At 36.7% G+C, this 12,424-nt stretch overlaps 1 protein-coding gene across 3 annotated transcripts in view; it reads left to right on the top strand.

The window, feature by feature from the left end:
• The window catches only part of BNC2 (basonuclin zinc finger protein 2), a 339,631-nt gene extending 330,178 nt beyond the window's left edge, over nt 1–9,453 (top strand). For 2 of the 3 annotated variants that reach the window (XM_072359861.1, XM_072359860.1), the window contains exon 6: nt 8,738–9,453. In XM_072359861.1, coding sequence (XP_072215962.1) covers nt 8,738–9,398 — 661 coding nt within the window. In that variant the 3' untranslated portion in view covers nt 9,399–9,453. Of the gene's footprint in view, nt 1–166; nt 211–8,737 lie in introns of all 3 variants that reach the window. The other variant, XM_072359862.1, reaches the window with a different exon arrangement.
• Nucleotides 9,454–12,424: the final 2,971 nt, after the last annotated feature.

Below are 12,424 nucleotides of genomic sequence, written 5' to 3'. Positions count from 1 at the left end.
AGTGTAGAGGGAGCTGTCTTCGTGACCAGTGTGAGTGATTTGTTTCATATTGAAAGGGATTGAAATGACTGGGCTCCACATCTTTAATTTGCAAGAACTTGCTTGTCCTTTATTTCCTGCATTTAATAAGCACTTTTTTTTTTTTTTCTTTTACTTTTTTTAATAGGTGCTGAACTGTATTTTACCTTTTGGATTTTCTCCCTATGAAAGGTTAATATTTTTCAGATTCTATGCAATTTAAAGCCTCAATAACTGATGTTTATTACCCAAATGCTAATGTAAGAATGCCATAGTTTTATCAGGCAACATAGTGTTTTATCTTCACTCACTGTTTTAAAGTCTGGCCCCTATCCCTACTTTCCTTACTTACTCATAGATGTAAATTAAGCTTGATCAGGTACACAGAAGTGCTAATGCACAGATGAAAACCTAGACTTAGATCAGATAAAGGCAAATTTCTTAATTTAGGTCAGATCAGGATTTCATCCTTTTATTACCTTTGCTTAAATTTATGGATTTTTTTTATTTTTATATATTAAAACTAACAAACCTACAAGAGGAATCGAGCAGCATGTCTCAAAGACTACTGAGGTAATGGCAAAATAGTAACTGAAGAATTTTTTTTTATTAGTTTCCATTATAATTAAATTACAAGAACTGTCTCGTTGATTTTCTTAAGTAAATGAGAGAAATGATTGCTGTTGCATTCTTGAAGAAATACCAGAATTAAGGCCATATCTTTCTTCATAAATATGTACACTGTTATATTTAGCTAGAGTTACTGTCTTTGATTTTAGCTGTGTGAAACTCAGCACTTTCAGTCTGCAGAGATTATGAGATAGCGTAAAATTCTGCAGGTACTTTCATTATGTTCACATATTTTGAGCCTTTTCCTGAGTTTCAGACTTAGGCAAGCAGGAAAGGGGCATGAAATTGAGGTAAGACTACAGTACATAGATGTGCAAGAAAATAAATCATGTTGAATTTAAAATAAAACAAACAAATCATACATCTTAATTGAAGGCCTTTGAGATAGAAACAAAAAGAACTTTGGCTTACATTTAACTGTAGGTAGAAGAGAGCATTCATTACAGGCTGAATGGTGAGAAGAATTCCACAGAGCTAAACTTAGATGTGAAAAAAATCTCACAGGATAAATTAATGAAAGTTCTGTTGTTTATATGTAGCTCACTTTGAAAGTAATGCCTCCTGTTTATCTCAGTGGAAAATATAATAGATAGAAAGAGCACAATAACACTGTTTGACTGTGCAAATTCTCAGCTACAAAATGCTATTTTTCAACATAGTCACCACCATTAGCTATGCGTTTTTGCCAACGAAGAACAAGAGCCTGCATGGCCATCCAGAACATGGCTTGTCTTTCATATCACTGTTGCCACCTGCCACCTCACTGCGCTTGCATCCACTGTTTGGTCATTATAAATGTTCAGCAGTCTTCAGTGAATGTCAGTGAGTGCCATTTTTTATGCATTAAGGAATTCAGTTCCACACCTTTTCTTCAGACACACTTCCATGTCAGATGCCATTCTGTCAGACTGCTTCTCTGCTGCCATCTGTCACGTGAAAGCAACATCCAATAGAGTATTGGTGGGAACCTCTACTGCCATACCACCAACATCCACCTCTGACATTGCAAGCCAAGATAATAAAATAGAAGGCATTACTTTTGGAGCATCCCTCATATTATAAGTTGATCTGACAGCACCTCAGTTTATAGCTTGTATGGGACCTGTACAATCTGAGTCATTACTTCCATATCCATCTTTAATAAGAGGTTTGGCATTCTCCATGTAAACCATTGGACAAATGTATCCCGGCATTTGATTTTAAGAATTTTAAACTGCTTATAATTGTGTTATTTCAGGTATATTCTGAAATATTCTGTATTCTTAAATTAAAATGCCAATTATTATCTTGGGAAAAACAAAACAAAACAAAAAAAACAGAGATGTTTAATGCTGAATCTTTAATACATTACATTTTGAAATTTAAATTTACTGTATTATCTAATGCTATATTCACTTATAGCAAAAGATGCCCAAAGACTGCAAAGCAGAGCTGCCCGAAGGCTGATGGTTCCTTCACTCTAAACTCCTGTCCGTCATTTCTTTGAGTTCTTCGAATTATGTTGATGGGTGATGGTGGCATTACTTTGACAAATCATGTTTTCAGAATATCTGAAGCATAGGAGATTGGGATAATTGTTCTATTTGGATACACAGGAGGAAAGAATTTAGGGTATATAACTAGCAATGCTGAAATTACTTATTTCAGATTTTTTATGAACACTGCCAGGAGCTTTGATGTTTGAGTGATATTCTCATGAAGGAACATTGTCGCTTGCACTTAGCCAAAAGTAAGGGCCCAGTAGCTGAGACATTCAATTGAGACATAGGCTGGCTTCTGGTGAATCATTCTCTTTTCATCTCACTCACTAAAAATTGAAATGCAATAGATTTCTCATTCTTAAAAAAATTAAAAAATAAATAAATAAATAAATAAATAAATAAAAATTACACTTTATGCTTTAGTTCCAAAAACCTGCACCACACTGTTCACAAAACACTTAAGCCTATTTTTCATTCAGATCCTTTTGTGTTCTGTATGATACCTGAATTTAAGCAAACTGAATATTTTCTGAATTCCCCAACTCTGTGTGCTTATTGGAGTGCATTTTGTCCTAGTGCTGATAGGACTGCAGCCATGGTTGCGTCCAAAGTTGGCCTTGAGTCATGCATAGAATTCATGCCAATTTCTACGCCAATACAAATTTTACTCTATGATAAATTCCTCCTCTCTTTGCTTCAAGAGATTAAAAAAAATAAAAGACTGACTGCATAAAGATAAACTAAAATAAAGCGGGCTTTACATTTTTCGTTCCAACAAATGGATAGTAAATTAACAAAATCAGATTCATTGACAAGTGAAGAAAGGAACTGCTGATGAGAACCCAGTCTGGATTTATGAGCTGTGTAAATGACATGTAAGTTTAATTGACCGTATTTCCTAAGCTTGCAATCTCTTTTCTTCTGTTGAGGCATAGTGCATCCCTCACAAGAGAAGCTTGCTAGTAGTAGATGGGGTGGAACCAACAACAAATTCTAATTATGAAACAACACTTCCATGAATTTCACAAGGGAAGGAAAATAATACCACCAGTGGGATCATGCCCACAGTCAAAGAGCTGCTGTAGTCACTGTAGCACTCTGCATTGTGCTGATGAAAGGACAGTGTTGAACAGGAAAGTGAGATGCTCTTGCGAGCTGGCCACAAACTGAGATTTTATGTGAACCGTCATTATCATTATCATCTTTTCAGCAGCACTGATGCATTTTGAAGATCATTGTATTTAGAAGGCTGAATTCCCTCCTGTGAGAACTTTCCACATAGTTTTCCCCAGCATATGTCTAATTCATGAGTAATAACTTGGAAGAAGAATGTTAATTATATGAAAAATAAGGCATTCTGGGCTTTCTAAAATAAACCAGATTTTGCTGAAGTTTCCTTTCCACAACAGGCTGCATCCCAAAACATCCTGGAAAAATATTCTCCTTGTTTTTAAGGGTTCATGACACGTAGTACAGAGCTAAACAGGTGCTAGGTGAGTCTTTGGCACACGTATTATTTCCAGTTGTTGAAACTCACCCTCTTCACTATCTCTTCTTGCCTAGGACAGGGTAGATCTGCTGACTGGAGCTGAGTGAGATCTGCATTTAGATAACTCTTTTGTCCTCATATATGTCTTGATGAGTGCATTGACCAGTTGTCTTGCAACATTTCCATTACTAGGAACATAACTCTAAATTTATTATCTGCTGCACAAGTAAGAAGTCTAAGAAGTTCAGAGTCATTCAGAAGATTTTTCTGTGTTGATTACTGTATGTTTATTTTACATATGTATACTTCTGACACTCATGTAGGTACATAAAGCATTTTTCCTTGCCAAGAAAGCAGTGTAAAGGGCACCAGAGAAAGCCTTAGATTGGCAAGCTCAGGGATAAGGAGTAATGGAGCCATGAAAAGCTGGAGCTTGCTCCTTCTTGCTTTGCAATTTTCTGACCTGTTTGATGGCAGTGATCAGGCAATGGAATAAATCACTGTGCCTCAGCTTACTTGGTAAACATTGTTTGTATAAATTCAGAAGAAGGAGCAATGTAGCATTGCAGATCATGCCTGGGAACAGAACAGCCAAAGAAAGAAACTGAAGGTGGTCTTCTGCCTTTCCATTTGGATAATACTCTTCATGGCTTCATAGCAAATCATGATTCATTTCTACCAGTAAACTCAGTCATACTCTAGTTGACAATTACCAGTACTTGCCTTTTCCAAAAGAGCTCCCTTTATGAATTTCCCAGTCAGTGCTCTTTCTAATCTGTCTATATCCCTTTTTTTTTTCTTTTTTTCTTTTTCCTTTTTTCTTTTTTCTTTTTTTTTTTTTTTTTTTTTTTCCTTATGGAGCCATTTTTCAGAGCACTTACACACAAGGACATGCATCTGCAGAGGACTGCCTTGTTGTCTTTTCTCAAAGAAACCCTAGGTCTGCTGCAGCCCAGCCAATCCTGAAATGAACATGCCTTATGCAGGGCTCTTTTCAAGCAGCACCTTGCATGGGGTGTTCAGTCTGTGCCACATGTTGTGCCTCAGACAGGAAGGGATGAAAGGTTCGACTGTGTGTCATGGTTTTGCATCTAGATTTGCGGGTTTATGAAAGTGTACTGTTCTGTCCCTCTTATCCTAGTGATCATTCAACTACTGTAACTGCGTATGGGTAGTAGCTTTAGCTTTCAGTGTTGTTAATTCTGGCAAAGTTTTAGCTTCTGTGACATTGGCTTTATCCCATTTTTTATCCAACTTATATTTCAAATCCCCAGTGTCCAAATATGTGAACTTTTTCTCACAATACCATCCTCTCATACCTAGCAGATTTTTTTTATTTTTTATTTTTTTTTACGTATGATATTTAGGGAGAGTGTTAAACACAAGTGAAATAGATTAAGAAATGAATGTAGAAGAATCAATTCTTTTGAACTGCAGTTGCATAATGGAAATCGACTGCTATGAATGAACCTATGTTCAGAAGTTATGAACAGCAGAGCTAATGCACTGCCATGAGTTCATCTTTATTATTGCATTATACCTGAATCAATTGATAAAGTAGTTTTTTTTTTAAGACTAGGAATGGCACTTAATTGAATAAAAGTCAATGTAATTATATTAGAAGAATCCAACAGTACTGCTGACAGCGGAAAAGGGACACTACTGAGCAGAGTGCCAGAACTTGTCCACACATTTCTGCACATCGTTTGCCTGACAGATATTATGGGCTGGTACATACTTTAATTAGATTACTGATTGCCACTGCTGTAAGTGCGAATTGAATAAGGGAGGCATCTCTCCTTATCAGAGCATCGGCAGGCTTTGCATCCTTATGCTGGTCTTTCTCAGAATGGTCTCTGTCCATCTGGGGCTCAGTGGCCCCTCTTCAACATGATAATTTATTCTTGTCTCTTCATTCAGTGAGTGTTGAAGTTATTTTCACTGCATGGCTGGCTGTTGTTCTTCTCAGCAGCAAACCACAGAAAAAGTAAGCACAGATGTGCGAGAAACAACAGTAACAGCTATTCTGACTAGTTACTACTCTGCAGAAAATTGACGTAGCAGGGGAGTGAGGAGGGAAGAAGGGGGGAGAAATCATAAGAAGTAAACACATGAGCACTTTATGAGTAGTTTGCAGTTAGCATTATGATGATAAGCACAAATGCACTTTTATGGTCATGTAATAATACCGGTCAGGGTGGACAGGCCTTCACAGTAAGCATTTCCTGTACAGCACTTAGCAGCTTTACTTGGAGCTTTATGCCATCTGACACCAGGAAGGCAAGGGACTGTCAGGACTACTGTTTATCATTCATGTATGTGCACTCTGCATGCATCTGTTTAGAACTCATTTGTGGATGATGATGGGGATGCTGTGAATATGCTTTGATTAATTTGCTTTATGTTTTTCATATTGTGTGGTTGAGTCAGTATCCATCAAGACAACAGTGTAAGTGAGATTACAGCTGACAAAAACAGTTTCTCAATCAAGACTTTTAATTTAAAAGTCTGTATTTTATTGGTTTCAGATATTATTTTCTTTTGTCTTTTTTTATTTTTTATTTTTTTTAACCTGATATGTCTGGATTGGAATGTGAATTTGTTCTTTCTCTCTCTCTCTCTCTCTCTCTCTCCTCTTTTTCTTTCTTTCTCTCTTTCTTTCTTTCTCTTTTCTCCTCTCCTCTCTCTCTCTCTTTTGTGATCTCAATTTAGCAAAAGATTAGAAAGCTGATCTTATCACAAGGTAAGCTCAGCCTTCCTAAGTGCAGTGTGGGAATATGCATAATTACAGTTCTGCGCCTCAAAAAAAGCAGTGGTGCTATATTTGCTTGTGTGAAAGGAATGTTTCCCGTGTGGGAAAATTAAAAAATAAAATAAAATAAAAAGAAACAAGGAATGCTCTCCACTTTTTTCTCTGCCCTTGCCCATACCTCTCAACTGTCTCACATTAGGAGAGAAATTCTCCATATAGACCTCCTGCACTGGAATAATTGCGTCCTGAGCAGATTTGATTGAATTAAACCGCAGTTCAACATCAGTTTTATGTCAGAGAACAGTTACCTGCGCTTGCAGGTGAGTGGGATGGATCAATTCTATTGTTTTATCTTTATTTATTACCATAAATTATGATCAACAGGTAGATGAGTCACAAAATGAGTGACATAAAAATGTACTCCGGATATATTTAATCTGCCTACATTTACATTTTCCTTGTTTGTCTGCGTTGTATTGCTGTACCATCTTTGGGACTTCAGCTGGTTGAGAGGTATGTTTCCAAGGGTTTCTAAAAGCCAAAGCTTCTGATAAGGAAATACTGCTAATAGCTATTGTTTCCCTTCTCCCTTTTTTTTTTTTTTTTTTTTTTTTTTCTTTTTGTTACAGTAGGACCTAAATGTCTGTAAAATATTTAATCATTGTTATGTTTTCCAGTGCCAATTTTATGCCTAGTGCTTTCTTTCAAATTAAAGTATTCTTATGTTAAAACTCTCTCTCTCTCTCTCTTTCTCTTCCCTACCCCCCCTCCCCTCTTTCCTTTCCTTCCTACATTTGGGCTCTGATCTGCAATTTATAATGGGCAGACAGACTGGTGAGTCTGCATGTTGTAAATTGCGGGTTTGGGTCCTTAGCTTGCAAAGAACGTTACGCAGTAGAACTTCGCTAATTCTTTTGTTACTGACTTGAAAATCCAGACACCCTCCAAAGAAGTTAAATAAATATTTGTCATTTCCTCAGTAATGGTGCACATTCTGAGTACTGAACCCAAAAGTTTTCTAATACTGAAAACTTTGTACTGATTTCTCATCATTAAGCACTTCAACAACAAAAAAAAAGCATGTTCTGTGGTCAGAGGGCTTTGATGACTATGTTTGTTGCTTTCATTCTTAATCTAGATGATGCAGTTTTTCAAAGAGGGTTTCCTGCCACTACTGCAAATCAGTGAGGTTCTACTGCAATGGATAAATAAAGCCAATGTCAAAAGTGGAGAGTAGAATGCAGCATTTAAAATAATACGCTGTTTTACAGAGTTACTAACCCAAAAGCTTATGTTTGTTTGCAAATGTGGAGCTTTACTTCTTGAGAACAAAGGCCCTGATCCTGTAAAACACTTGAGAATATTTTAACTTGCAGCTCTTGGGATCTGGTCCAAAGACCACTGACGTCAGTGACAGCTTTTCCAGTGTCTCTTGAGCACTCACAGTGACTTCAGCACATACCTAAGCCAAAGCCCAAGGCTAAGTGCTTTGATTGATTTGGGGCAAAATTTTGATTGCCATCAGTTTTTTTGTTGTTCATCTGTTTTTATGAAAATTACATTGTTTGGGTCATTCAGCATTATATCAGGCACCGTACTGGGAAGAATACAGTGAGGACTGGCAGCATCCTCCCAGAATGATGGAACCAGTGACTTTGGCTGAGATTTTCAGAAACTTACATGTGAATTTCAGAGACTTGTTCTCCTAAACCCTTTAAATCTTCTCCGTTATGGTTTGGCCTGATTCTGAATCCCTTTATACCAGAATTAAATTATCAGAATCAGGACCTCTGACTATGTCTCATTCAGTTATCTGCTTGTTTTGTTTTTGTTGTTTTTTTTTTTCTCCTATCTTTCACTTACGCAGATTTATGAATACATACATATGTATGTATATTACATATTTATATGTATATATGCATAATTGTATAAAGATCTGGATATAGGTATGGATATAGAGATACAGGTACGAATGTACACAGATATTTCAGATATTAAAACTATTTTCTCCAGAGAGAGATTTTTAGGAAGTCCAGGGAGGGTTCAGGGACCAAGAACAGAACTTTGCATTTTCTCTAAATTCGAGTTATAATCCAGGAAATATTGGATATAAGGGCTGTAGCTGCTGTTGGGAAAGAATTTTGAGGAGCAGTAGCTGGAAAGTGATATGGGGGGGTTTATTTTGCTTGACTTGTTTTGTTCAATAGATTGTTCAATTTTAACAAGACTGAATTTTCCAAGAAGCACAAGTAGGGGTATTTGTATGTTATTGCTAAATCAGAATTTGGGTTTGGTGATTGGCGACTGTACTTTTAATCAAAAATACTGTACATTTTTCCTTTCTTCCCTTCCCTCTTCCTTTCCCAGACACAGTGCTAATATAAACCTGCACCGTAAACTGTTGACCAAAGAACTGGATGACATGGGCCTGGACTCCTCACAGCCTTCTCTTAGTAAGGACCTTCGTGATGAATTTTTGGTGAAGATATATGGCGCTCAGCATCAGATGGGGCTTGACATAAGGGAAGACACCTCCTCGCCTGCTGGTACTGAGGATTCCCATATGAATGGGTACGGCAGGGTCATGTCAGAAGACTATATGGTTCTAGACCTGAGCACCACCTCCAGCATCCAGTCCAGCAGCAGTATCCATTCCTCAAGAGAATCTGATGCAGGAAGTGATGAGGGCATTCTCCTGGATGACGTCGATGGGGCAAGTGACAGCGGGGAATCTGCCCACAAAGCAGATGCCCCTGCCTTAGCTGTAGGTATGGGCACTGATGTCCCAGGATCCCTCATGTTCAACAGTGTTTCGGTGAGCAACGGTGGGATAATGTGTAACATTTGCCACAAAATGTACAGCAACAAGGGAACCCTCAGAGTGCACTATAAAACAGTGCACTTGCGAGAGATGCACAAATGCAAAGTCCCTGGGTGCAACATGATGTTCTCCTCTGTCCGTAGCCGAAACCGGCACAGTCAGAATCCCAACCTGCATAAAAACATTCCCTTCACTTCAGTAGATTAGTTCAAGGATGGACACGGCATAATGCCAGCTCTCAGAGAGGGCCCACCACATTTGAACTGCCATATACAGCCTCCCTTGATATATATATATATATATAAAAATATACATATATATATAATCTTTTTCTTTTCTTTTTTAACAAAAGAAAGAAACACCAGGTGCTTTTTTCCCTTTGTTTGTCGTTATTTTTTTCTTTTTTTTTTTGGGGGGGGGGGTAGGGGGGCGGGGAGGGGATAGAAACAAAAAGGTGGGATCTTTAATCTGGGGTGAGATACCCTGCAAGAGGAAAAAAAAAAAAAAAGCAAACAAAAACAAACCCGCAGAAAACTTGCAGTTGTCCTTAGTTCTGTTAGAATGTTCTTGGTCATCTCCAAAGAGACAATTTTCTTCTACCCATTATTTTCACCTGAAGAAAAAAAAAAAAAAAAAAAAGAAAAAAAAAAGAAAAAAAGAAAAAAAGAAAAAAAATTGCAAAGGAAAAAAAAATAAGAAAAAAAAATCTACTTAGTTGTCTTTGTGTCTTCTAAGCATTGGGGATAACGTTCTACTAAGCATGGCTGTTACACTTGTATATATATATTGAGCCTTGACAGGCCTATGATGTAAAACAATTGTATTGATGGTGGTTTAACTCTTTTTTTTTTTTTTTTTTTTTCTTCCTTAATTTTTACAGTTACATTCAGCTGTTAGATAAGCAGGAAAAAATAGTTTGCTGGCTAGTTCTACTCATTTATGTTAGCTTTAATGCACATTTTTAAAAGAACCACAGTCTTGTTTTAACTACCTGCTAGATATAAGTAATACCGAGGTGCTGGCATGCTTTACAGTACCTGATCTGATACCGTTTTTTTGTCTTGTACTATTACATAAATCCAGTCATGCACTTTTTCGTACACTACGAGGGGATGTGTAATAATATCCATGCTTTTTTTTTTTTTTTTTTTTTTTTTTTTTCCTTAAACTATTGCCATACTTTCAGTAAGTGTCTTTAAAGAAATACACTTAGATTAAAGTGGTCTGGTCAGTATGAGGGCATGAATGCCAAACAAAGAGTATTAGTGTTTAGTGTTAATACAAAAGTGCCAACTTTGCACACATTTTGAAAAAAAAAAAAAAAAAAAGAAAAAAAATTAAAAAAAAAAGAAAGAAAGAAAATATGTAGTTACTTATTCACCATAACCACAGTTGTCGTTTTTGGACTACGGTAAAAAGTACTGGGGAGGGAAATGGGGTAAAGTGAAATACAGAATTCTTGGTGCTTTTTTCAAGTGCCAACTATTACCAGAAACAGTAGAGCATCCTCATTCCGTATATAATACATCACATGAAAGAAGAAAAACAGAATTGTGTCACGTGAATTGGTGTAAACTTCTTTTTTGTTGAACATGCATAATATTTGGGGATATAAATGCTGATACTACTTGTACGGAACAAAGATGAATATAATTTTGTGTGCTTCTTACTAAGGCCTGGATTTTTCATGGTGATTTTTTTTTTATTTTTTTTTTTAAGAAAGGAACAGGGAAATAATGTTAACTATGTTAACTATGTTGTTCTGTAAAGTTGTCTTTTTTTTTTTTTCAAATGGAAAGTTCTGTAGTATGATTAAGGCATGTTTTATAGAAGCAATCAAAAGATGTTAAAGGCAGAAGCACTTAGAAGCTCTGAGAACACGTGCTGGATTTTTTTATTGGGTAAATTTTCCCTTTGGATAAATTGCAGATCAGAAAAAAAGAAAAACAACAACAACAAAAAAGGATCTCTAGTTGTGTTAATGTTTTGTGTTTTACCCACAAGCTTTGTCAGAAAAGAATCAAAGCCCAAGAAACAGAGCCAGCAAGACAGAGAGCATGGGCAGGAAAGGGAGAAGGAGCTAGCCATTGAGAAAGACAGAGAGAATGAGAAGCTGTCCTCTGAATCGTTTTTGTTTCCGGTGTTTACACATGTTGCTCGAGCTGGTAAACCACACTGGCAGGCTGTGTTACCGCAACATAGTGTCTGAGTGATGGTATTTACTTACGTTCAGTCTACAGCCAAAACCGTTGTTGTAGACTCTTCTTTATAGAAATAATAGCAAAAACGAAGGCAAAAACAAAGCAAAATAAGGGGTATTTCAGCATCCAATAAAATATTTGTTCGTTGAGAATGTGTTCCTTTTCTGTACTTACTGACCCAGAATATTAGCCCAGAGTCAGAAATGCTCCTATGCTTCAGCTTGTGGCTGTTTTGATTTGTTGCGCATTTTGATCATTCTTATCTTTATGTCCACATCAGTACTTACTCCTGTTACATTCTTCTAGAGGAACCTCTTAATATGGATTTCCTCTTTTGCAGTCCTCTTTATGCATTTCAGTACTCTTGTTTCCAAAAGCAGCAATCAATAGCTAATAAATCAGTATTTTCAGCTGTAGAAAAGAAAAATCCTTCTAAGTTAATTCTCACTGTGCTTCTATGGGTTACAAGCCTCTGATCAGTTTTTGATTCTGTGCAATGGTGAAGCTCGGAAAACTTTTTGTGAATCCCACAGTAACTATAATGAAAGTTTACCCTCCGGTTTAACAAAAAGAAAGTTTATAGCAAAAGCAAGGCCGTTTCACTAACTGTTTTTCTTTCATCTTTTTTATTTTTCCTTGAAGTCTCCACTATTTTCCCTTGTTAAATTGAGTATAGAGATCTGCTTTGCTTTGTTTTATGTTGTGCAAGCTCAGTGTGTTAGTGACAGAGGAAAATTAGAACAGTAAAGGTGCATTCCTCTAAAACACATGGTCTTTTGTAGGGTTACCTGCACTGCACTCCTGCCCCTCTTTCCAGGCTACTAGGAACCAAGCAAGACAGATGGTCTAAAAACCAATACAACAACAACAAAAAAAGCTGAATGATTTCTACAGGGAAAACTAAACAAAAGTAAACAAAAACACTGTTTTGAACTATGTATGTTATAAATAAATATTGTTTTTAATGAAAAACACTTGAGGTATATAAGTAATTCCTCACTGAATGGTTCTGCATTCTCATTTCATTCTCAT

This window comes from Excalfactoria chinensis, chromosome Z (assembly GCF_039878825.1).
Source record: "Excalfactoria chinensis isolate bCotChi1 chromosome Z, bCotChi1.hap2, whole genome shotgun sequence".
In the NCBI taxonomy this organism is placed as follows: Eukaryota; Metazoa; Chordata; class Aves; order Galliformes; family Phasianidae; genus Excalfactoria; species Excalfactoria chinensis.
The sequence above is the reverse complement of the archived record's forward strand: the minus strand, read 5'-3'. Positions and strand labels throughout refer to the sequence as shown.